Source organism: Ahaetulla prasina, chromosome 1 (assembly GCF_028640845.1).
Source record: "Ahaetulla prasina isolate Xishuangbanna chromosome 1, ASM2864084v1, whole genome shotgun sequence".
Lineage (NCBI taxonomy): Eukaryota > Metazoa > Chordata > Lepidosauria > Squamata > Colubridae > Ahaetulla > Ahaetulla prasina.
Genome location: NC_080539.1, coordinates 107,590,139 through 107,616,776, shown reverse-complemented (window position 1 = coordinate 107,616,776; position 26,638 = coordinate 107,590,139). Strand labels below are relative to the sequence as shown.

The window sequence follows — 26,638 nt, the reverse complement described above, 5'->3', positions numbered from 1 at the left end:
CGATAATAAGTATATGATAAATAGAGAAGAATGGTGTCCAACTGCCAAACACTTCTGACCCTTAAGATGTCTTCCCTAACTGGGTCACCTGAAAGGGGGCACCTTCCCTCCCGCCAGCTTCTCATCTCCAGAAGCATCCCAAACTATCCACACATGCTCCATTAGAAGGGGAAAGGATTATTCGGCAGAGAACTATAGGTGATCACACAATTTACCTCTAATCCAGGGGTGAAATCCAGCAGGTTCTGACAGGTCCTGAAGAACTGGTAGCAAAAATTTTGAGCAGTTCGGAGAACTGGTAGCGGAAATTTTGACTAGTTCAGAGAACTAGCGAATACCACCTCTGGCTGGCCCCAGATAGAAGAAGTGACCGGCCCCCGTTCATACCGGGTTCAGTTGGAAGATGGTTGCATGTGGCGGCGCCATGTGGATCAACTGCGCCACTGCCACATGCCCCCATCCAATGTACCGAGCAACACAGATCTGGCCGCATCGAATCAGCCACCACCTGTACAAAGCAACGAGTCCCGTCCAGAAAACATGCCCAACCCTGATAGTCCACCCACAATTTCACCAGCTGTCGATTTACCTCAAAGGCCGCATCAGGACCGGTCCAACGAGTTTCCATCCAGCGTGGCTGAACAAGCCCCAGAAGTTTGTGAAGTTCCTGTGCGGGACCCATCAACAGCACCTGGTACGGTTGTACTGCGCAGGTCGGAGCGAGCCAGAAGACGCCCAGACTACTTGGCCGATTATGCTTGTGCAATCCGGGAAGGGAGGGGTGTTGTGTTCGGCTGGAGAACACGTGACCAGTAACCAGCAGTTGATTGGTTAACCGCCGATGCTATAGCCGGCGGGAGAATTAAGGAGCTCCTATTGGCTGAGCTGTTGACAGCTCCAATATAAAAGGGCTGTCAGTTTAGAGCTTGCTCGCTTGCTCACCTCAGTTAATTGTTTGTAGTTAATAAAAGAACTGTTAATGGTTCTCCTGCGTTGCCTCACTTCTTGCTGTTGTTTTGCAAATACAACAGATGGGAATGGAGATTTTTCAGTATCCTTCCCCTGGAGTGGGGTAGGAATTGAGATTTTGCAGTATCCTTCTCCTGCGATACCCACCAAGCCACACTACGCCCACCAAGCCATGCCCACAGTACCAGTAATAAAAAAATTTGGATTTCACCACTGCTCTAATCTTTAGTTGTAGGTTCAAGAAAAGATCTCAGATAGGTCCCTCTAAATCCATCTTCTAAAACTAGGGCTTAATTCAGCTATTGTTTCATTCCTGGGAAAGTCCCAGCTGACCCGACAGTAGTTTACACAGTCTGCATTCACTTTTCTGAAGAGCTTCCTCAAATTTCCAGTTCTAAGTTGTCTTGAACTCTAGGATATCAAATTAAATACAGGTAGTCCTCAAGTTACAACCACAACTGAACCCAAAATTTCTGTTGCTAAGCAGAAGACAGTTATTAAGTGAATTTTGCCATTTTATGACCTTTCTTGCCATAGTTGATAAGTGGATGACGGCCGTTGTTAAGTTGGTAACGCAGTTGTTAACGGAATCTGGCTTCCCCATTGACTTTGCTTGTCAAAAGGTCGCAAAAGGTGATCACATGACTTCAGGACACTGCGACTGCCAGTTGTCAAGCAACTGAAATTTTACTACGTGACCGTGGGGATGCTGTAACGGTCATAAGTGTAAAAAATGGTCATACGTCACTTTTTTCAATGCCATTGTAACTTCGAACAGTCACTAAACAAACCGTTTTAAGTTGAAGACTACCTGTATAGCAATATAGAAAATCCTTGCATTAATCTGCACATATGCTTTTCTTCATTAAGTGTATCATTAAGTGTTAAATTTGTACCCTATGACTATCATTAAATGTTGTAATAGAATAGAATAGAATAGAATTTTTTATTGGCCAAGTATGATTGGACACACAAGAAATTTGTCTTGGTGCATATGCTCTCAGTGTACATAAAAGAAAAGATACGTTCATCAAGGTACAACATTTACAAAACAAATGATGGTCAATATATCAATATAAATCATAAGGATTGCCAGCAGCAAAGTTACAGTCATACAGTCATAAGTGGAAAGAGATTGGTGATGAGAACGATGAGAAGATTAATAGTAGTGCAGATTTAGTAAATAGTTTGACAGTGTTGAGGGAATTATTTGTTTAGCGGAGTGATGGCCTTCGGGAAAAAACTGTTCTTGTGTTTATTTGTTCTGGTGTGCAGTGTTCTATAGCGTCGTTTTGAGGGTAGGAGTTGAAACAGTTTATGTCCTGGATGTGAGGGATCTGTAAATATTTTCACGGCCCTCTTCTTGATTCGTACAGTATACAGGTCCTCAATGGAAGGACCTGTATACTGCAGGTTGGTAGCAATTATTTTTTCTGCAGTTCTAATTATCCTCTGAAGTCTGTGTCTTTCTTGTTGGGTTGCAGAACTGAACCAGACAGTTATAGAGGTGCAAATGACAGACTCAACAATTCCTCTGTAGAACTGGATCAGCAGCTCCTTGGGCAGTTTGAGCTTTCTGAGTTGGGGCAGAAAGAACATTCTTTGTTGTCCTTTTTTGATGATGTTTTTGATGTTAGCTGTCCATTTTAGATACTGCGATATGGTAGAACCTAGAAATTTAAAGGTTTCTACTGTTGATACTGTGTTGTCTAGTATTGTGAGAGGTGGAAGTATGGAAGGGTTTCTCCTAAAGTCTACCACCATTTTGTTGTACTTTGTTTACACCATTTGTTGTACTTTGATGAAGGTATCTTTTCTTTTATGTACCCTGAGAGCATATGCACCAAGACAAATTCCTTGTGTCCAATCACACTTGGCCAATAAAATTCTATTCTGTTCTGTTCTGTTCTGTTCTGTTCTATTCTTCTCTTGCTAGGCTTTGTGGTTGGCCCAAAAGGAGAACTCTGCTGAGATACAAATGCTCTGGGATTCATAGTGGTGTGAGAATTCTCAGAATCAACTCACACAAGTTCAAACACACTCACCAAACATCACACTTTGGCAATTCATGCACATGAATTAATGTTAGAAATCGTCACACAGTTCACAGCTATGTTCAGTTTTATTTTATCAGCAATTTGAACTTGTTCTAGGGTATTGTATTCATTGAATCGATTTTTATTGTCTCACCAAAGCAAACTCTGATTGTCACACATTTTTACTCAACACAGAATCATACATTTGGAAATGAAGGATAAACACTTTTCTGTATTGCGCTTAATAGAATGCCTGACTCTGCAGGATGTATCAATTTTAACATTAGCACTGCTTTTTTCAATTATCGCATTTCCTTTGAGAAGGTCAAAAATTCGGGGCTCTAAAATAACCAACATAATGTGATATTGGAAATGTAAGCTTGGTAACAGAAGCAAAGACCATGGGTTTTATATATTTCATATTAGTATTCTTAGACTTCTAGTAAAAATCCTATCAAATAAGTGCTAATTCAGAGGGTCTCATGCTATGGGTCATGGGTCACTAGAGGGTGAGAATAGCAAGAGGTCTACAATATGCAGCACATATTAAAAGCAAAGTAAAAGCAAAGCAAAATGAAAATCACTCACATACTTCTGATGGCACTGATACCGACGAAAAAGACTTCATTGCTTGGGATAAGCTGAGATGGAGAGAAACTCTGGCTAGCCTTAGAGACAGAGAATGACATTCCTGCTGCACATCCTATCTACCCCAGCTTCGCCTTGCATTTTCCCATTGATATGAAAATCTAAAAGGGTCAGCCACTAGCCCCAAATCAGTGGCTTACTCCAGCCCCTTTTCATACAAGTAGAGACTGCGTTGCAGAAGCAGATGCCACAGTTAAGGAGAAATTTCCCGACAGAACAATTAGCCAGTGGAATAGGTTGCCTTCAAAAGTTGGGGATGCTCCATCTTTGGAGGTTTTTAAGAAGAGATTGGACAACTGTTAAAATGGTACAATAGGGTCTCCTGCTTGAGCATGGGGTTGGACTTCCAACTCTGTTATTCTGAATAATAGCATTCCAATAATAGCATTGGAAGGGACCTTGGAGGTTTCTAGATACTTTTACAGATATTTTTCATCATTCATTAGCTTTATTACATTTCTAATCATGTATGTTACTAAACCATTAGATCATAGACAGAGGCTTTACACCAAATATATGTATGTATGTACATGCATACATACATAAAAGGTAAAGGTTCCCATCACACATATGTGCTAGTCGTTCCTGACTCTATGGGTGGTGCTCATCTCCGTTTCAAAGCCGAAGACCCACCGCTGTCCGAAGACGTCTCCGTGGTCATGTGGCCGGCATGACTAAATGCCAAAGGCACACGGAACACTGTTACCTTCCCACCAAAGGTGGTTCCTATTTTTTTACTTGCATTGTTTACGTGCTTTTGAACTGCTAGGTTGGCAGAAGCTGGGACAAGTAATGGGAGCTCACCCCGTTATGCGGCACTCAGGATTAGAACCGCTGAACTGCTGACCTTTCGATCAACAAGCTCAGCATCCTAGCCACTGAGCCACCACATCCCTACATACATACATATACATAGATTCAGCGGACTTCTGACCAACATGTAGGACCACTGTGGAATAAGCCTTGTTACAAAGCTCAAAGTCTACTAAGCAGTAGTGCTAACTACCCTTATGTATGCCGGTGAGACTTGAACTTTATACAGGAGGCACACTAGGCAACTGAACCACTTCTACATGACCTGCCTCCACAGACTTCTGAGGATCCAGTGGCAGGACAAGGGGCCAGACACAGAAGTCCTCTCCAGAGCAGGCCTGCCATCAGTTCACAAGCTGCTGATGAAAGCCCAGACACGCTGGACAGACCATGTTGTAAGGATGCCAGACAGTGGTGGAATCCAAATTTTTTTACTACCGGTTCTGTAGGCGTGGCTTGGTGGGTGTGGTGTGGCTTGGTGGGTGTGGCTTGGTGGGTGTGGCAGGGGAAGGATATTGCAAAATCTCCATTCCCACCCCTCTCTGGGGCCAGCCAGAGGTGGCATTTGCCAGTTCTTCGAACTACTCAAAATTTCCGCTACCGGTTCTCCAGAACCTGTCAGAACCTGCTGGATTTCACCCCTGATGCCAGTCCATCGCATCCCCAAACAGCTCCTTTATGGTGAGCTGTCTCAAGGAAAGTGATTGCACAGGGGACAAAAGAAGTGATACAAAGACACTGTTTTGTCTGCGCCCCCTGAACTGGGCCTCCTGCCAGAAAGTAACTTGGATAGTGAGGGGGAAGAGCCATCAGGACTTACCTCAGGAGCAACGGCTTCTCTGGCTCAGCTCCAGGAGCCAGAGGCAGGCCAGGTGGAAGAGATAATGTCCCCTGACTCTTCCCCCCCAGGCCACGCCTTCAGACCCAGCTGATGGCAATCAGGCTTGGTTGGACCCTAGGTTTCGTAGGCAGGAGAGGAGGGAACAATAGAAGTAGGGGTGGGGCAGGCTTAGGAAGTGCTGAGTCATGGAGCCACACCCCACAGGATATAAAGGCAGCAAGAACTGCTGTGCCTCTTCGTAGCAGGACAAACAACTGATTAATTAAGAGCTGAAGTTTGTTCCTGGGTAATAACAGAGACACTTGGCAGATGTTCGCTATTCTGCTGCCAGAGCTGATAGTGCCGGCTAATTAAGCCATCACTCGTACGGAGGCGAAGGAGGACAGAACAGACACGCTGAAAGCCTCTCTCAAGTCCCTGAATATTGACATCATCTCCTGGGAAACTCTGGCACAAGATCAATTGACATGGCGCACTTGGTGTGCTGTGTCTGTAGCTCAGATACCAAGTATGGCAATCAGGCAAATCAGTCTGATTAAAGCTGTTTTCTATTATTAAAATTCAGCTGTAAGTCGTCACTATAAATGTAGTTCCTTACTGAGTATCTTTAGGGCAACCTCAAGCAGTTTCCACACTGGTCACTTATACAATTCTTTAGCATCATCTATCAATATTTAGGCCAGTAGTGGGTTTCACATCCTGTTGCTACCGGTTCGCTCGTGGGCGCATGTGTGCTCATGCTGCATACAATGCTTCTGCACAGATGCAGAGATATCCAGGCGGGTGGGCGGAGCCTCACACCGCAGCTACCGGTTCACCCAATCCAGGGCAAACCAGTAGAAACCCACCACTGATTTAGGTCTGTCCACATTGTTATAGGGGTGCAAAACATTGCATAGGTGCAGAAGTAGTAGGCTAATGGCCCAGAAGGCATCTTTGAAGTCTCATCACCTTCCTCTGAATAGCTAGGCCCAAGTTTAGTTTCCTAGTAGATATTCTTCCATTGCAGTTCTAGTAAAAAGTTTGTGGCTTTCTTACCTCACTTCTTTTAAGGCCTTAATTCTGTCTGCTCTCTACTGTTGTTTCATAGTCCTTTTTAGTGTAAGTCATTTCTCTTAACATATACATTTTGGACACATTTTATGAAACACAGTTTCACATATCTTGTTTTCCATAATGCACAACTCTTCCTGACAGGCATTTTTATATGCTACTTTACACAATATACATATCTTTGACATGTAGCTTCTTCAAATGTAGCTTTTCTTACTTCTTCACCAAAGGTATATTATTCTGTATGAAATATCTGAATCAAGAAGAATGGATATTGGCACATTCTATTACAACCTTCCATATATTTTGGCAGATAACACAAATGTATTGTTAAACAAAAAGTATGAGGACTTTCTTATCTGACTCTGAGGTGAAGCAGTGGTGGTATGGGCTTTCTGATTCTCAGCCCTTTCTTTATATTTGACAATGAACTTTGCTTTATTCCAATAACTTAAAAATGAATTCCTTTTGTTTCAAGGAATTAAGCAAAATTACTGCATTCCTGATACATATTTTTATATATAATTTATTTGCTTTTTCCCTGGAATTTTGCTTGTTTAGTGATTTTACAAATAACTGAAGGCAGTAAACATATCCAATACCCCTTCCTCCTCCTGTTTTCCCCAGAACAGTAACCCAATGATTGGGCTGAGAGCGAGGGAAGGAGGGAGGGAGGGAGGGAGAGGAGGAGGAAAGGAGGGAGGGAGAGAGAGAGAGAAAGAGAGAGAGAGAGAGGAGGGAGAGAAAAAGAGGAGAGGGAGGGACGGGGAGGAGAGAGAGAAAGAGAGAAGAAATAGAGAGGGAAGGAGGGGAGGGAGGGAGATAAAGAGAGAGAAAGAGGAGAGAGAAAGACAGGAGAGAGAAAGGGTGGGAGGGAGAGGGAGGGAAGGAGAGAAAGAAAGAGAGAGAGAGAGAAGAGAGTGGGGGAAGGGAGAGAGGGAGGGAGGGAGAGAAAGAGAGAGAGGAGAAAGAAAGAGAGGAGAGAGAGAGAAGGAGGGAGGGAGGGGGAGAGAGGGAGGAAAAGAGGGAGGGAGAGACTAACCCAAAGTCATTGGCTGACTTTCATGGCTAAGGCAGGACTTGAACTCAGTGGTCTCCCAATTTCTAGCCTGATGCCTTAACCACTAGACCAAACACAATCAGTAAAGTGTTAATGCATAACAATATATATATAGATAGATGTAATATTATAGTACCTTAAGAGTCAAAGGACTGCCTGCCTTATGCTGTTTTTGAACCAGTGACCAATGTGAAGCAAAAGGCAACATACAGCTATAAGAAAAAATTATAGTGACTTTCCTTTAAATTAAATGTGCTTGACTTCCTAGGGACACATTTCTTCTATTTTAGATTATACTTTGTCAAAAAGGAAGAAAAAAAAACATTCTGTAATAACAGCCTACTCCTCCAAGCTGCTGTCACAGATTGCCTCCGTAGTAACTCTGAACCTGGAAAATGGACATGCGGAAGAAACTAAGAGAGGCAGGACAGATAAACGAGCACATATCCCCCAGTTCCTCCACCTGCTTTTGACAATATAATATCAGCCAAATACATGTTGGGGAGTTTTATAAAAAATAGAGTATAAGAAGCGAGAGATCGAGAGAGAAAGATGAAAAGAAAATTACACTGTAACATATGTTACTTCTTTTATGGTAGACCTTTAGGGGAAAACTGCTTTTTCTTAGGATTCCAGTCTTTACAAAAGGTCTAGAGGAACATTATTTATACGATGGAGCATTGCCGCACTGGTTGTGGCAAAGAGAGATTGTGTAAAGACAGGGACAGCTCCCTGGGAGCTCTCTATCATCCACATGTCCTTTCATTACGTAAGAAGTCTTTGCCCTTCAAAGTCCCATAATTGGAAAAGAGCCGTTCAAAATGGTTAAAGGCATGCTTTCTGTTATATAACCAGTATCATTCTTTTTTTTCCCTTTAACCACAGATAACAGCGGCTGGAGGACATCTGAAATTTACTGTTTCATATGACCTCGCTGGGGAAGAAGATATTGCTGAGGCCATCCTTCAGCCCGATGTCATCATAGAGGTACAGTATTATCTCACTAGATATGAATGTATGAACTGCCAATAGCACACTGTAAACAGAATCCATAGGCCTAAGAAAGAAACTTGCTGCAAGAGTTCTCTTCCCGAAAAAAGCTGCCATATGATTTTTATTTCAAAGATGGGCAAAAGAGCAGCAAAAACCCCTTCCCCTTGAGAGCCAGCGGGCTCTACCCTTTTTATCTTCCAAAAAGTACTTAAGACTTGATTTTTCCTTCAAGAGCTGGTCTGGGGTGAGATTGGCATGAGTGAAGTATACTTGTGGTGGCAGGTCATTCTGATTTTAGTTTTATTGGATTTGTTTTATTCTTTGTATATATTATTATATACGATAACACACACAAACACACACAAATATATCTCTATCTCTATCTATCTATCATATTATATGTGTGTGTGACACACAAATATATCTCTATCTATCTATCTATCTATCTATCTATCTATCTATCTATCTATCTATCTATTTATCTATCGTGTGTTTGTGTGTGTGTCAGTGGTGGGTTTCAAAAAATTTTACTACTGGTTCTGCAGTGTGGTTTGGTGGGCATGGCATGGATTGGTGGGCGTGGCAGGGGAAACTTACTACAAAATCCACATTTCCTCCCAATCAGCTGGGACTTGGGAGGCAGAGAATAGATGGGGGCGGGGCCAGTCAGAATTTTTACTATCGGTTCTCCGAACTACTCAAAATTTCCATTACCGGTTCTCCAGAACTGGTCAAAACCTGCTGAAACCCACCTCTGGTATATGTCTATATCTGTATCTATCTATATGTATAAAAGATTCTGAACCATTCAGAGTTTGATTTAAAAGCAGAGTAATAGGACAGATGCATGCAAACATAGCCGTATCTATATAGGCTAGGTGTTATTTTTGGATGGTAAGGAATATACTAAGTAATATTCCAGAACATGTAAATCATTCCAGAATTTGATAATCACAGCCACACATGGGCTACTATTTTAGGTAAATCATTGTTAAATGTTATTTATTTTAGATAGATGCACACAAACTGTGTGTGTAATAACACGCACAAATGGCACTTAAAGAGACACTTATTGAAAATAAAATTCATTCTTTTGAAATGACATTATTCCTCTGATGCAACCTGGCTTTGTTTCAGCATAATGCTCAAAGGGTCTTCCAATACCCAGAAGAGGTTTCAGCTTATATCCACTCAAAGAAGACCATTCAAAACAGAGCAGTGTGGCTGCTTTATTTCATTGAAGTGTATGCATTTGGTGTGCGTGCACACACGTGTGAGCTTTGTTTTACAACAACTATTTTAAGGAAGTTCATCACACAAACCTTTATTGAATCAAAGTACTCCTTCCAAGCTCTGCATAGAATCACTATTACAGCATAATATAAAAGTTGTCTGAATTGCATACTCTGGAGGTGGCATGCACTACTTATATGTATTCATTTCATTTTGTGTTACCTCTGAACTATTTGATAATGAATGCCGGACAGAATTCTATCTATGTTCATGAAAATATAAATATGTGACCCCAGTTTCCAAGAGGTGAGCTGACTTACCTTTTTCCATTGTTGACCGTGTTTTCCTAGAGACAATGGTATTGTTTCTAGAGAATTCATTATCTATATAAAACACCACTATGCAGTATGCATTTATACCAAGGTGTTCTGCTCTCTAATAATGCAGCACTGAAACTTGCTTTTTAAAAATGTTTTCATCCTTGTCATTTTTTTATAATTAGGGAAGTGGGTTGAGAATAAGCACATCGCAGGAAGGGATTCACTTGAACCCATTTGAAGAGCACACAGAAGAAGTCTTACTGAAGCACAACTTATTCATGCTGCACGGCGTTCCAGTCAGCAAAAGGGAATTTATGACTGTTTTGGCGAATATAAAAAAACTCCTTATAAGAGCCACATACAGCAATGGGATGAATGCCATCTACAGGTAATTGTTGAAAAAGCATTTTGTTCTCTTTGGTGAAATTCTGTCATTCAGGGCTGACCAGAAGTAGACTATTTTCTCTCTTCGTTGCCTTTAATTATCTCAGATAATTTTATATCATGGATCAAAATCGCTCACTTTGTTAGCCTGTGGACAAATAATATTTCCCAAATGTTTAAAAAAGTCATTTCCAACTAACATTCCTAATCTAGAGATAAGGGATGAACTAGACTAATAATGACTCAACAGATAACCAGAAAAAAATAAACAATACGCTGTTTATCATGCAGCATAGGAATCTATTGATTAGTATTCAGATTCATAATTAAATGACATAAATAGAGTAAATAATACACAGTAACTCTATTCTCATAAAATGCTTAATCCAATCATCCACTAAGCAAGTGAGATCACATAATCAGTGGTTTGGCAGTACATAATCACATTCGTTAAGGATTACCATTTGAGGTACCAAGAACACCCACTCACCTTGCTTCAGGAGGTGACATCCTTGAACTCTTAAACTATGTGAGAGCTGGTAAGGATTCGTGGTACTAGCTTCTTCCCCATTTGGCTGTGTAGGAGCAAGAAGGCATTGCTTGGCAACTGCAGTCAGAGCAGTGGTGGGTTTCAAATTTTTTTACTATCGGTTCTGTGAGTGTGGCTTGGTAGGCGTGCTATGGCTTGGTGGATGTGGCTTGGTGGGTGTGGCAGGGGAAGGATACTGTATAATCTCAAATTCCCACCCCACTCCAGGGGAAGGGTACTGCAAAATCCCCATTTCCTCCCAATCAGCTGGGACTTAGGAGGTGGAGAATGGATGGGGGCGGGGCCAGTCAGAATTTTTACTACCGGTTCTCTGAACTACTCAAAATTTCCACTACCAGTTCTCCAGAACTGGTCAGAACCTGCTGAAACCCACCTCTGAGTCAGAGGTATGGACTATGCTTTCAGGATTCATGGCAACCATACTTTCCCAAATGCTGGGGATTTGAGGGGGTGGGATCAAGGGATGCAAAACAAGTCAATTTACTGTATTTAGATCTCTCCACAAGGTAATTGAATTAGTTTAACTCTATGAATGATTGGGCCTGCTTGGGGTTAACTTTAGCACCCTATAAATTTATTGATAGAATCAACTGAGCTCTTTTTGGTGCTTCTACAGTACACTAATTTTCTCAATGATTCAATTAAGCATGCTGGATATAGAGCCAACATACATTATTAACAACTGGCACATTAAGAAAAAAAACAGCATAGAAATAATGATTTCTTTGTATAATTATAGACAGGTTTACTCAAAATTAAGGGCTGCTGATTTCATTGTAATATAAATGAACACCACGTAAGTTTACATCAGTTTAAGCATCAGCCAATTTTTTTTTTTTTAAAATGCTTTTCTGAAAGCATTTGTAATTTTATTCAGTTATACAGCTGCCATCTCATTGAATGATTTTTAGCTATTAAAACAATTGAAAGTAGCAAGAGCAGAAAATAAATACATACCTGAGATAAAACAATAGTATAATGTCTAAAAATGAATATATTTTGTGTGGGTTTTTCTTATGCATATTTAGTTACCTGGGTTTTTTTTTTTAACTTCATAAATTTTGCATGCACTTTCATTTGCAATTTTTGTATTAATAGACTAGTTTTGCAAAAAAATAAAGTGCAAAACTAACAAACTGGATTGAAAGAAATTGAGAAAACCTTTAAAACTGTAACAGGTTGTTCTGATGACCTATCACTTCAATATAAATACAAACCACTCAGCTCGTAAGTTTCTTCACAGCTTTGCCTTAACCTCTCATTGCTTCTCTTATTTCTTTGTGTGTTCCACTTGAGCCTTCTCTACTACATCTCTTCTACCTTCACTCATGTCGAGATCTTTGATCCCGCAGCAACCCCTGCTTCTGTTCCTTGTTTTTCTTCTTTTATGCACGGAATTGGCTTCCTCCACACATATACTGTTTTACCTCTTTCTTATTTTTCAAAAGCCTCCTCTAAAAGTAATCTAATTTTATGCCCGTGTTACCTTTTTTATTCTGTAAATAACTAAAAGTCTATTTAATGTACCCAAGGTTAAACATGGCATCAGACATATTTCCTCCAAGGGATTGTCAAGGCAGTACAATTGCTTGAAGACCTCTGGAATATAAGAGAAGGTATCCGGCGTTGTCTAGGAGAGAACAATTGATAGTGTCTGTAGTGGGCTTTGTTTGATGACACCAACTTTCCCCTTTAAGAGTAGTCCTCTTCAGGGTTTCTGTAGCTAAGGCTTAGTGAGCCCAGATACATCCACTAGAAAAGGGGTCTCCAACCTTGGCAACTTTAAGACTTGTGGAGTTCAACTCCCAGAGTTCCTCAGCCACCTTGGAACTCTGGGAGTTGAAGTCCACAAGTTTTAAAGTTGTCAAGGTTGGAAACCCCTGGACTAGAATGCGATTTTTCTGTAACAATGCAACTCTCCTTAAGCCAGTTTCATTTAGTTGCTGTCAACTTTTTCTTTTTCTTTCCATTCTGAGATCACGTTTTCTTCACTTGTAGGAAGAAAGTCATCCACACAGATACAAAACTGCTATTCTACATGTATCCAGAACAATCACCTATATTGTAAATAAGTTACATGTGTCCATTCTATTCTGTCGTCATATACTGATGTTCAAAATGGGGAAAAGTTGAATAAGATTGGAGTGGGGGGGGTACTTCCATTCTGAGGTCCCATTTTTTTAATTAACATTCTGACACAGATAGGATCCATGCACTAGATCAAGAGTTTTCAAACAGTGTGCCTCCAAATCCAAGGTTCCAGAACTTGGTAGAATTCCATGAGAAACTAAGAGGGAACCAATCACCATCCCACAAAACCATTTGAATGCAACCAATTTACAGCCATTTTTCTATAGTTCATTGGAAAGGGCAAAACTTGTCATTCGATTCAGAGACCTCCCCACCCCCAGGAAGTGTTTGTGCTCATGAAGAATCATCATATTATGTGTATGTGAAGCAGGCAGCAGTAGTTCCAGGTATTCTTGTATTAGTTTTTGTGATCTAGGAAGTTTGAAAAAAATTGTACCTAGACCTTTGCCATTAACACCATAATTTTTCTACAATACACATTATGAGCACAGCTGATTCTCAGAACTTTTTTTTAAACTTTTTAAAGCATTTTTTTACTACCGGTTTGGGCAATAGGTAGTAAAAAAATACTTTAAAAAAGTAAAAAAAAATGTTCTGACAATCAGCTGTGGCAATCAGCTTTGCCTTGCGATCGTCGGAACTTTTGTTTTACTTTTTAAAGCATTTTTTTATTACCTATTGCCCAAACCCGTATTTTTTGTGTAAAGTGTGATAGTCTGTTTTTGAGCTCTCTGTGACTCTGTGGAGTTCCTGCTTGTTGCAGGGGTCATTTTGTGTGAAGTCCAGCTGCTTTTGCATTGTGTGTGAGTCAGTTGTGTAGCTTTTGTGGGGGGGGGGTTGTGTAAAGTGTGATAGTTGGTTTTCCTGGTCACATGACCACCAAGCCATGCCCCCCGTCATATGACCACCAAGCCATGCCCACCAAGCATATTAAAATGCATTGAAATATATATTCATAATTAGCACTTAGCAATAGCATCTGAAATAGCAGAACCCCTAAGTATAATCTTTGATAAAGCTTTCACGACCAGTTCCCTTCCCAATCTTTGGTCACTAGCCACAGTCATTCCAATCTTCAAAAAAGGAGACCCCAGCTTAGTTGAAAATTACAGACCAATCTCCCTATGCTGCGTCGCCTGCAAAGTAATGGAATCTATCATCAGCCAATCCATTACCTTCCACTTAGAAATACACAACCTACTCTCTAATAAATAATTTGGTTTCAGAAAAAAATTATCATGCAACTTACAACTTCTCCATTGTAAAAACATATGGACTACAAATCTTGATCTAGGCAAAACAATAGATGCAATCTACATAGACTTCTGCAAAGCTTTTGACTCAGTAGTACATGATAAACTCCTCCTAAAACTAAAATCCTATGGCATTTCAGGACCCCTTCACAATTGGATATCTGCTTTTCTGTCTAACAGACAACAAGTGGTTAAAATTGGTAATGCTGTATCAAATCCTGTTCCTGTCAAGAGTGGCGTTCCTCAAGGTAGCGTTCTTGAACCAACTCTCTTTATACCATACATAAATGATCTTTGTGACCATATCTCAAGTAACTGTGTTCTCTTTGCTGACGATGTCAAACTGTGTAACACCACTGACAATACATCTACCATTCAAAAAGACCTTGATCATCTAACCGCTTGGTCTAAAATTTGGCAACTATAAATCTCAACCAGCAAATGCTCAGTCTTACATATTGGAAAAAAGAACCCAAACACTAAGTACATGCTTGATGGACATTACCTTACAGATGACCCCCACCCTGTCAAAGATCTTGGAGTTTTCATATCTAATGATCTAAGTGCCAAAGCCCACTGTAACTACATAGCAAAAAAGGGCTCTAAGAGTTTTTAAGCTAATCTTACGTAGCTTCTTTTCCAAAAACACCACACTACTGACCAGAGCATATCAAACATTTGCTAGGCCAATTCTTGATTACAGCTCGCCTGTCTGGAACCCATACCACATTTCTGACATCAATACAATTGAAAGTGTCCAGAAATATTTTACAAGAAGAGTTCTCCACTCCTCCATAACCAACAAAATACCTTATCCCACCGGACTTGAAATCCTAGGTTTAGAAAACTTGGAACTCGGTCACCTTCGACAGGACCTGGGTTTAACTCATAGAATCATCTATTGTAATGTCCTTCCTGTTAAAGACTACTTCAGCTTCAACTGAAATAATACAATAGGTACCAATAGATTTAAACTTAATGTCAACTGCTCCAATTTGGATTGCCGAAAATATGACTTCTGTAACAGAGTTATCTGTGCTTGGAATGCATTACTTGACTCTGTGGTCTCTTCTCATAACCCCAAAAGGTTTAACCAAAAACTATCTACTGTTGACCTCACTCCATTCCTAAGAGGACTTTAAGGGGCATGCATAAGAGCACAAATGTGCCTACCGTTCCTGTCCTATTGTTTTTTTTCATATATATATATATATATATATATATAGGTCTTTAGTTATTCGGGTTTTCTCCCGTAAAATTGAAGTGTCCAGAAATATTTTACAAGAAGAGTTCTCCACTCCTCCATAACCAACAAAATACCTTATCCCACGGACTTGAAATCCTAGGTTTAGAAAACTTGGAACTCGGTCACCTTCGACAGGACCTGGGTTTAACTCATAGAATCATCTATTGTAATGTCCTTCCTGTTAAAGACTACTTCAGCTTCAACTGAAATAATACAATAGGTACCAATAGATTTAAACTTAATGTCAACTGCTCCAATTTGGATTGCCGAAAATATGACTTCTGTAACAGAGTTATCTGTGCTTGGAATGCATTACTTGACTCTGTGGTCTCTTCTCATAACCCCAAAAGGTTTAACCAAAAACTATCTACTGTTGACCTCACTCCATTCCTAAGAGGACTTTAAGGGGCGTGCATAAGAGCACAAATGTGCCTACCGTTCCTGTCCTATTGTTTTTTTTCATATATATATATATATATATATATATGTAGGTCTTTGGTTATTCGGGTTTTCTCCCGCGTAAAATTGGAAGTGTCTTGCCGACGTTTCGACGAAGTCTCATTTGTCATCTTCAGGCTTCAGCTTCGTGCTTCTGGGAGCAATGTGTGATTGCAGCTGTTTCTTCCTTTTTAACTGCTAGTGGGGGTTTGAACTGATTGGGTGGGAGCTTGGCTGTGCTCTGATTGGATGGGGTTTTTTTGTGCTCTGATTGGCTGAGGGTGTGTCCTGTTTGGGTGGGGGCTTGGTTGTGCTCAGATTAATGTGAGTTGCAGGGGGATTTGAGCTGGTGAGTTGCATTGCTGTTGTTTGGCTTCGTGTTCGTGATCGTGCTACATCTTCATAGTGGGTGTCAGTCTGCTACATGTATGGATTGGAGAGGTTTGAAATGGCTAATGTTGCAGCTGCGGTCTGGCTTCTGGTCCTTGGTCGTGCTTCCTGATCAGTGTGGGTTTGGGTCTTCTTTCTGGATCGATGTGTGGTGGTGACATCCTGTGTGGACCTCGTGAGTGTGGGTCTGGTGTCATTCCTCGTGTTAGGGACTCGTTTGTCAATAAGGGCGGGTTTCCAAATGGCTGGTAGGCGGGAGGTATCATCTCATTTGTTCATGCTGTGTGGGCGTTTTTCTATCTCGATGGCTTCTCTGATTATTCTGTTGTTAAAGTGTTCAGTTTTAGTTCTGGTCTTTTTAAAGTCAATATCGTGTCCTGTGGCTTTAAGGTGTTGGACCAGGGAAGAAGTTGGTTCCTCTATTTTGACTGAGTTCTTGTGTTCTTCAATGCGTGCACTTATTCTTAGAGTTAGAAAATCAAGGAGTATATGAAATCCCATGCACCGCCTGCCCCACCACATACATCGGACAAACCAACAGAAGAATAAGTGCACGCATTAAAGAACACAAGAACTCAGTCAAAAAAGAGGAACCAACTTCTTCCCTGGTCCAACACCTTAAAGCCACAGGACACGATATTGACTTTAAAAAGACCAGAACTATCGCCAAAACTGAACACTTTAACAACAGAATAATCAGAGAAGCCATCGAGATAGAAAAACGCCCTCACAGCATGAACAAATGAGATGATACCTCCCGCCTACCAGCCATTTGGAAACCCGCCCTTATTGACAAACGAGCCCCTAACATGAGGAATGACACCAGACCCACACTCACGAGGTCCACACAGGATGTCACCACCACACATCCACCCAAAAAGCAGACCCAAACCCACACTGATCAGGAAGCACGACCAAGGACCAGAAGCCAGACCGCAGCTGCAACATTAGCCATTTCAAACCCCTCCAATCCATACATACAGCAGACAGACACCCACTATGAAGATGTAGCATGACCACAAACACGAAGCCAAACAACAGCAATGCAACTCACCAGCTCAAATCCCCCTGCAACTCACATTAATCTGAGCACAACCAAGCCCCCACCCAAACAGGACACACCCTCAGCCAATCAGAGCACAAAAAAACCCCATCCAATCAGAGCACAGCCAAGCTCCCACCCAATCAGTTCAAACCCCCACTAGCAGTTAAAAAGGAAGAAACAGCTGCAATCACACATTGCTCCCAGAAGCATGAAGCTGAAGCCTGAAGATGACAAATGAGACTTCGTCGAAACATCGCCAAGACACTTCCAATTTTACGCGGGAGAAAACCCGAATAACCAAAGACCTACATACAAACACCCGCGAAAACCTCAGAAAACATATATATATATATATATATATATATATATATATATATGTATATGTATATGTATATGTATATGTATATGTATATGTATATGTATATGTATATGTATATGTATATGTATATATATGCATGCTTATACTTCCTTTTTTCTCCTCATATATATGTTTGTATATTATATAATATTATATAATAGTTTTGTGTGATGCTTGTGTATATTGTTATGACAAAATTAAATAAATAAATAAAAATAAATAAATAAATAGCACTTACACTTATATACCGCTTTATAGGGTTTCACAGCCCTCTAAGCAGTTTACAGAATCAGCTTGTTGCTTCCAGCAATCTGGATTCTCGTTATACTGACCTTCGAAGGATGGAAGTCTGAGTCAACTTGAGCCAGTGAGAATCAAACTGCTGGCAGTCGGCAGAATTAGCCTGCAATACTGCATTCTAACCACTGTGCCACCACAGCTCTTAAACAATTGTTAGACATTCAAAATGCAATACATTTTTAAAGAGAAAATGCTTTACTGTTGTGACCAAGTCACACTTTCTCTGGCTTGGACCTCTCAGAGACAATTAGGCAGTGAGAAGTTCCGACTGTTAAGTCTGGGCAATGAAGAGGCAGGAGACGATCTTAGTGACAACAGCTCTTTGATTTATTGTGAGACCCAGCAAAGAACCACTGGCAAACATCTCTTTTTATATAGTGTTTTGGCTTGGCCACCAGCCAATCGGGAACGTGTATTTTCCTGCCCAAATTTCCCTCCAGAAATTCAAATACATTACACCTACCACTTCTATTTTAGGCTGCAAAAAGTCCATTTCCAAAGTTTAAAAGGTCAGTAGCAGCTTTGTAGCCTGTGTTTAGTCTCAGTACTTAAGGGGAATTGAAACCACTCAGTGAATTCAACTAGGGAATAATGTGGCGTGAAATGTAGACAATGTGACCTAGAAGTTTTCCAATAGTATCATACGGTGCTGGTGATTCCCTTCCTTTCTTTTTAATCTCAGGATACAACAGTTAATGTAATAGCAGACCGTAAACTGCATTGCTATTGCTTCAAAAGCTGCATCTTGCTTAATCTCGTTTGCATTTAGAAGTCAACGGTCTCTGCCACGCTAGCAATCATATTAAATATTTGGTCTAGATACTTGAATTTCTCAAGTATCTCCAAGATCCGGTATCCCATTACTGCCAACATTATGTACTTTAATGTCTGCTGAACGACACAGAGGAATAGAAATTGCTACACTGAAGTGGGGAAAAATTGCACTGCAGCTTTTTTCAATGAATAAAAACTGTTAAACACATTAAAATACCATTTACCAAATAGCAGAACCTAATGAAAATTGGGACCATTCAGTGAATACAAATGTGGAATAATCCTGAGTGAAATGTTCTGTGTGTAACTGTTTCTCATTGCTCCAAATTATATTACGTAGCACTAGGAAAAGACAATCTGTAGGTAAATAGGTTAGTAAAAATACCAGTAAATTTTGTTATGGGTAGATATTAAGTTCTTTTGATTTATTCTTGGCCTTAACAAATCGTAGCGTACATTTAAAAATTATTTCTTCTGCCTCATTTTAAAAGAAAATTTAACAATGGGAATATAGTACAAGGACAACATCTTCAATATGAATAATGGATTTCTGGAATGTCTACTACATGTTAGACTATCTCTGTTATTGGAAAAATGCTTTGGGTAGCATGAAAAGTGAAGAGAAGATATAAATGATTTTAAAAATGCATGTACTCCTTCTACACTGTATTTCTAAAAAAAAAAAAAATCAGGTGAATCTTCATTGATTCTAGCGTTACAAAATTCCATATATAGCAAAGTATATAAAACTAGACATCTAATGGACTTTTTGTCAGAAATGTTGCTTTCTTCCATATTTGTATGGAGGGAGTCAAACTATTCTCCAAAGCACCTGAGGGTAGAACAAGAAGCAATGGGTGGAAACTAATCAAGGAGAGAAGCAACTTAGAACTAAGGAGAAATTTCCTGACAGTTAGAACAATCAATAAGTGGAACAACTTGCCTGCAGAAGTTGTAAATGCACCAACACTGGAATTTTTTAAGAAAAGGTTGGATAGCCATTTGTCTGAAATGGTGTAGGGTTTCCTGCCTCGGCAGGGGGTTGGACTAGAAGACCTCCAAGGTCCCTTCCAACCCTGTTATTATGTTATGTTATGTTATATCTAAATACTCCCCAGAAATAGAGAGTCAGAAATACTGTGCAATGTAATAACTTCTCAGATGAGTTTATTGCTCAGTGGCCTGTAGGACATATGGAACCTCCCATCCCCCACGATTTGGGAGCCTGAAGTTTTAAAACCAGTTTGTAGATGAGTTGTGTTGGCACGGTGGTTAGAGTGCAGTACTGCAGGCTACTTCTGCTGCCTGCCGGCTGCCTGCAATTTTGCAGTTCAAATCTCACCAGGCTCCAGGTTGACTCAGCCTTCTATCCTTCCGAGGTCAGTAAAATGAGGACCCAGATTGTTGAGGGCAATATGCTGATTCTGTAAACCACTAAAGAGTGCTATAAAGCAGTATATAAGTGCTATTGCTATTGCTATTGTAGATCCTATACTATATCCCACCATGTATGAATTGGGTGACCATATACATCTATTTAATAAATAAATACAGTCACATCACATAGAGCCTCTGCATGCATCGGAATGTTTCACTAGGTTACACTTTTTAAAATAAAAATGTGGCTAATTGACCACCTTCCAGCTGCCTTAGCGTATAAAATGATACTTCACCCTGAGGAGACTCTCTTGCTAATGGTAGTTAGAAAATTAGGGTCAAATTAAAACATTTTCCAATGGTAGTATGGGGTTATGTAAAGAATCACAAAAATTAACTACTTAGCAATGCTCCCAGAGGCACTGGTTAAGATGCAAAGAAATTTTATGTTCAGGCTTGGATAGTAACATTAGAATTAAGAAATATGTTACAGTAATAGTAAATCAACTGGATTTTTATGGGATTGTATCAATTTAGATAAATTAGTTTATTATTTTTCTATAAATCCTTTATGGATAAATATCTGATATATTACCTAATTTTGATTTTGATAGGCTAGCCAAGGGAGAACCTATATATAAAAATAAGATGCTTTTTTTCCCCCAAAACATTTAAGTTTCAGAACAAGGAACAACACTAGAGATTTTTAAGAAGAGATCGGTCAACCATTTTTCTGAAATTTTCTCAAACATTTCCTGTTTGAGCAGGGGTTGGACTAAGAGACCTCCAAGGTCCCTTCCAATTTTGTTATTCTGAAATAGGAAAAAAGTTTAAAACAAAAAAGGGGGTCAAGGATAAAGCAAAATTGAAGGGGCAGGGAAAAAAGAGAAAAAAGTAAAAAAGAACCAAGTAAAGAATAACTTCCGATTTTCTTTGGTACAGATAGTATAAAATGATATAAGTTTTTGCTCTAAGATTAACCGTAACACAAAGTATTACACAAACCCTCTAATCATCAAATTTCAAAGTTAAAATTTCATTTCTTTCAGTTTCAAGCAAAAAGTTCAAAAGTGTTTTCCATGTAAAAAGAAAGCCAAATGAACTCCTTTTTTTAAATCAAAGCAGTCAATTTCTTATTTCTGCTCACTCCATTAACTGCTCCATCTATTCATTCTTCTGTTGTGGGATTTGATGAATTCTTCCATCTCTATGACTGTATGACTATAACTTGTTGCTGGCAATTCTTATGATTTATATTGATATATTGACATCAATTGTGTTGTAAATGTTGTACCTTGATGAACGTATCTTTTCTTTTATGTACACTGAGAGCATATGCACCAAGACAAATTCCTTGTGTGTCCAATCACACTTGGCCAATAAAATTCTATTCTATTCTATTCTATTCTATTCTATTCTATTCTATTCTATTCTATTCTATTCTATATAAAAGTGTTGCTGCTGTTATCATGTATGAAAGTAAAGTCCCGTATATTTTTACGTACATCAAATCTAGAAGAAAAACCTCTAGTTTTGACTACATTTATTTTAAGATTTCTCTGAATTAAAGTACAAATCTGGTCCCAATACTTCTTAGCTTTCTTAGATGTCCACCTAAATTAGTTCAGTGTAAATACCCTAGAAATTTTATTTAGTTCTTTCTTATTAAAATTCCTAAACACAAATCCTACCTGAGTACAATTTACCTCCAAATAAACATATGTAAGATTGCTTCCTTAATGCTTGACTTCTTCTAGTTAAAGATTACTGATTTGGGTGATGAAGTATGCTCAGATTTTCATTAGATTGTGACTAATATTCCTAATTTAATGAAGTACAAACAGGATTATTGCAAGGCACAGATCTGGGGAAGGCTACAATAAAATTTCTGCTGCACTGAAGGTACCTAAGAGCACAGTGGCCTCCATAATTCTTAAATGGAAGAAGTTTGGCACAACCAGGATTCTTTGAAGAGCTGGTCACCTGGTCAAACTGAGAAGGGCATTAGTAAGATAAGTGACCAAGAACCTGATGGTCACTCTGACTGAACTCTAAAGATCCTGTGTGGAGATGGGACACAGTTTCCAGAAGGACAACCATCACTACAGTCCTCTACTAATCTAGGCTTTAAGGGCAGAGTGGCTAGGTGGAAGTCTCTCCTCAGTGCAAAACACATGAAAGTCCGCTTAGAGCTTGTTCCTCACAATCTGAGAGTCTTTCAGGTGTTTTTTGTTGTTGTTCTGTTTTTTGCAAACTCCCAGGGGGCAACTTTTTTGTGAATTCTGGAGTTGCATAAGTTTATTTATTGAACAAATTTATTTAGCTGCTCAACTCACATACAATGACTCTGGGGGCATAACAGCATTTAAATCCACAGTTTAAAATCCACATTTTTTAAATCCCCATCCCACGTCTAGCCTCCTAGGTTCACCTAGCGATTGATTGATTGATTGATTGATTGATTGTGCACCATGAAGTCATTGTTGACTCTTAGCAACCACATAGTTAGATTTCCTCTAGTCTACAGACTAGCTTCTTCATGTGTTCATGATACAGCATACAGTGCTTATCAAATCTTTATTACTGTATTGGGACAAGACTATGAAGAATGTCTTGTATAATAGAGAGAAAAGCTTTTTTTATCTCTCTCCTTATATTGATTAGTCTATAGAATCTTAGTAAAGAAAAGCAGTTCACTTTAGAATAAGTATTTTTTCTATAACATCATTTTCCAAAGTAAAACATATTTTGAAGTAATGTCAAATCTATAAATCTAATTTAATATTTCATTACTTTTCAGTAGGATAAGAAGATGTGTTTGACAGTTTCTCAGTCAGCCTAATTCTTGGTCTACCTGCAGCATAAGTAAAACATGCAATTTACAAACTAAGCAGTCTTCCTAAGGCTAATAATATGTGTGTGACAATGTTCTAACGTGGATTTGCTATGCTATACAGATAGTCCTCAACTTACAGCCAAAGTTGAGCTCAAAATTTATGTTGTTAAGCGAGAAATTTGTTTAGTTTTGCCCCATTTTACAATTTTTCTTGCCACATTTCTTACAGGAATCACTACAGTTGCTCAATTAGTAACATGGTTGTTAAGTGAATCGGGTTTCCCCATTGACTTTGCTTGTCAAAAGATTGCAAAAGGGATCACATGATCCCGGGACACTGTAATGGTCATAAATGTGAGTCAGTTGTCAAGCATCCAAATATAAATCACGTGACCATGGGGCAGCTGTAACGGTTGTAAGTGTGAAAAATGGTTATAAGTCACTTTTTTCAGTGCCGTTGTAACTTCGAATGGTCACTAAGCAAACTGTTGTAAGTCAAGGACTACTTGTAGTCTAAACATGTCCACTACTAAGTCAAAAGAGACGATCAATTTTTGGAAAACCCATTTTACTTTTAACTAAAACACATGAGCTGTCCTCCCATTAGCACCCAGTCTAGCATAGCAAATATAAATACAGTGTTACCTTTCCAGATCATGAACATTTCCTCTACTTTATCCTTATATATTAGGTTGAGTGGTGTCAGCCTGGAATCTGCTAATGACTTATTGACTGGACAAAAAGATGCATCTGCTGTTGAAATTTGCCAGTGTCCTACAGGATATTTGGGTTCCTCCTGTGAAGTAAGTATCTTAATGCAAAACAGCTGAAGGATTTCTCAGTAAATAAGGTTGGGGGGAGGAGTGATTGAAAAAGCAATCTCTTTTAAGTAGACCACAAATATGATTATATGCATCTATGTAGTAGGATCTGAATATCAGAATAAGCTATGGGTGATAGCAATAGAAACAAGCAGAACCTCTCTGACTTTAGGCGAATGATAAGCAGGCACCACCCAGGGCACCAAACCTTAGGGGGCACTGACTGACTATAGGCGCCAAAACTTAGGGGATACGTCCTTTAGGTGAATGCCAAGTAGGCACCGCCCTAGAGTGCCAAAGCTTAGGGGGCACTAATGCTGCCCCCTCCTTCCTAATCATTCTAAAAATGCAAATCTTTTTGACATGGCCATCAGTTCATGATGTTTAGAAGTACTATATACTCTTAAACTGACATTGTTTTTCATGACTCATCATATTCCACCTTACAACTGGTGGAATAACTTATTTTCTCCACATAATTGTAATTAACAGATTTGGAAAGTGTTTTTGTTGGTTTTAATTAACTTTGATTTACCACAGCTTCCAAATCGAGTTGGGTATGCTTAATTATAGGTTGCGTATCACAAATCGTATTCAATCTCTGGAATATTTCATTTAACACTGTATTTCTAAAACTCAGAATTGCCTAAATATATACAACTGGATATTTTTAGCTTAGTTAAAAAAAACTGAAATCTTTCTTTAGTCCCTTAGTTATTTGTAAATAACTTTACAAATAATCATAGTTATGTCTTATATGTTAACTCAAATATAGCTGAGTTTTCAGCACGTTTTGTGCTGAAAACTTCCCTCGGCTTATACTCGGTCTATACGCTTATACTCAGTTTTTTTTTTAAAGCCTCGGCTTATACTCGGTCTATACGCTTATACTCAGTTTTTTTTTTTTCACATTTTACGGACGGAAGCCCTGCGGTGCAGTGAGAGGCGGGCGGGGAGCCAGCCTTCTCAGCTGAGGGAGGAGGCTTTCAACGGTAGGTGCCTCATTTCCCACCCTCGGCTTATACTCGAGTCCCCAGTTTACCCCAGTTTTTGGGGTAAAATTGGGGACCTCGGCTTATACTCGGATCGGCTTATATTCGAGTATATACGGTATGTCTTATATGTTAACTCAAATATAGCTGAGCTCATATTTTCATTCAGAATAACAATCTTATGCCTGGGAACACCTCCGGGTGTCTTCTGAACTGATGCACGTGGAAATTGTGTGGTATTTTATATAATGTTCATAGCATGCAGCCATGAAACAGTCCTTTGGGCTTAATCATTTTATGTGTCATTATATTTAAAAACTCCAAATACTCAAAATCAAAATATGTGATATGCTTTAGTATTTCAAAGCGAAGTAACACATTCATGCTTGAGATGATGCATAGCGTTTTTCATACAGATGGTGTGATTGTCTCCTCCCCCTCACTCACTCACACACACACACACACACACACACACACACACACCACACACACTTTCCCCCTGGGATGATTGATTCATCAGTTTAGAAGATGCAGTCTCGTTGAAGGTTATATATGCAAAATCTGAATATTTTCAACCAAATATTATCTAGCCTATATTTGGAGTGAGTACATGTATGCTCAACTAACATGTCAAGGCATTGCTGGTGGAGCTTTTAAATGCAAAACTTTGAAAACTAGGTCTCTAAGGAAGCATTTTAAAAGCACAAAGATGTTCTGTTTCACAATACTATAAACAACATGCCATTTATACAAGCACTCTAGGCATTTACTTGTCAGCTCTCTTCTTTTAAGGCGCCATGATTTTATATATGTTATTTAGGTCATGGAGTCTTGATTCTGATAGCTGATATATTCATTTCTTTCTCTTATTAGAAATACTAATGTTAAAAAAAAAACACCAAAGGCAACCTATAAAAGGCTGATGATAGATTTTGAAGGGTTTTGTAGAATTTCAAAAAAACTTGTTTGATCAGAAATATCAGTTGAGCAAATGCAGCTAATGTAGGTGATGGTTGTTTATTTATTTATTTACTTTTTCTGCGTAGGACTTTCATACGAAATTGAGTTACAGCATTAAAAAGAAAAGCAGGCATCGGAATATGAAAACATGAAATATTGCAACATAAAATAATGTTTGCCTTGTATCCTCAGTTTAAAAAACTCAAAACGACTATTGGCTGTCTCCAAAGCAAATTTTGAATTATGATTTAAGGGACGAAATAACCAAAATACTTTCCCTGAGAACATTGCACCATTAAATCAAGTTCTTCATGATTCCTTTAGCCCCTGATTAAACAACCCTGTTAACAAGGATGCTATCTTAAATATATTTATAGTGTCTTGAAACTAAATATTTCCCAAGGGATACAGAAGAAAAACCTAGTTTTACAGGCCAATAAACAGATGTGGAAGGGGCACCCACCATTTCTTCTTTGGGACTAGACCTCTGAATATATGTAGATAGTCCTCAACTTATTACGATAATTTAGCCCAGAATTTCTGTCGCTAAGCAAGGTGGTTGTGAGATAAGTCCTACTGGATTTTATGATCTTTTTAGCCATGGTTCTAAGAGAATCACTGCAGTTTTTAAATGAATTATCTGCTTGTTAAGTGAATCCAGGTTCACCCATTGACTTTAATTGTTAGGAAAGTCGCAATTGCAATCATGTAACACCAGAATTTCATATTGTCAAGTACTTGTGATGCTGCAATGGTCATAAGTATAAGAAACAGTTGCTAAATGATGGCTATAAGTTGAGGGCTATCTATATATAGATTCTTCCTTGAGGCCCAGTTTCTTGCCATATCAAGTCTTT

At 39.2% G+C, this 26,638-nt stretch overlaps 1 protein-coding gene across 6 annotated transcripts in view; it reads left to right on the top strand.

Annotated features, from left to right (window-relative positions):
* The window catches only part of LAMA2 (laminin subunit alpha 2), a 515,150-nt gene that overhangs the window by 259,534 nt on the left and 228,978 nt on the right, over positions 1-26,638 (top strand). For all 6 annotated transcript variants that reach the window (XM_058172079.1, XM_058172060.1, XM_058172053.1 and 3 more), the window contains exons 13-15: positions 8,306-8,407; positions 10,149-10,354; positions 23,700-23,811. In XM_058172079.1, coding sequence (XP_058028062.1) covers positions 8,306-8,407; positions 10,149-10,354; positions 23,700-23,811 — 420 coding nt within the window. The remainder of the gene's footprint in view (positions 1-8,305; positions 8,408-10,148; positions 10,355-23,699; positions 23,812-26,638) is intronic.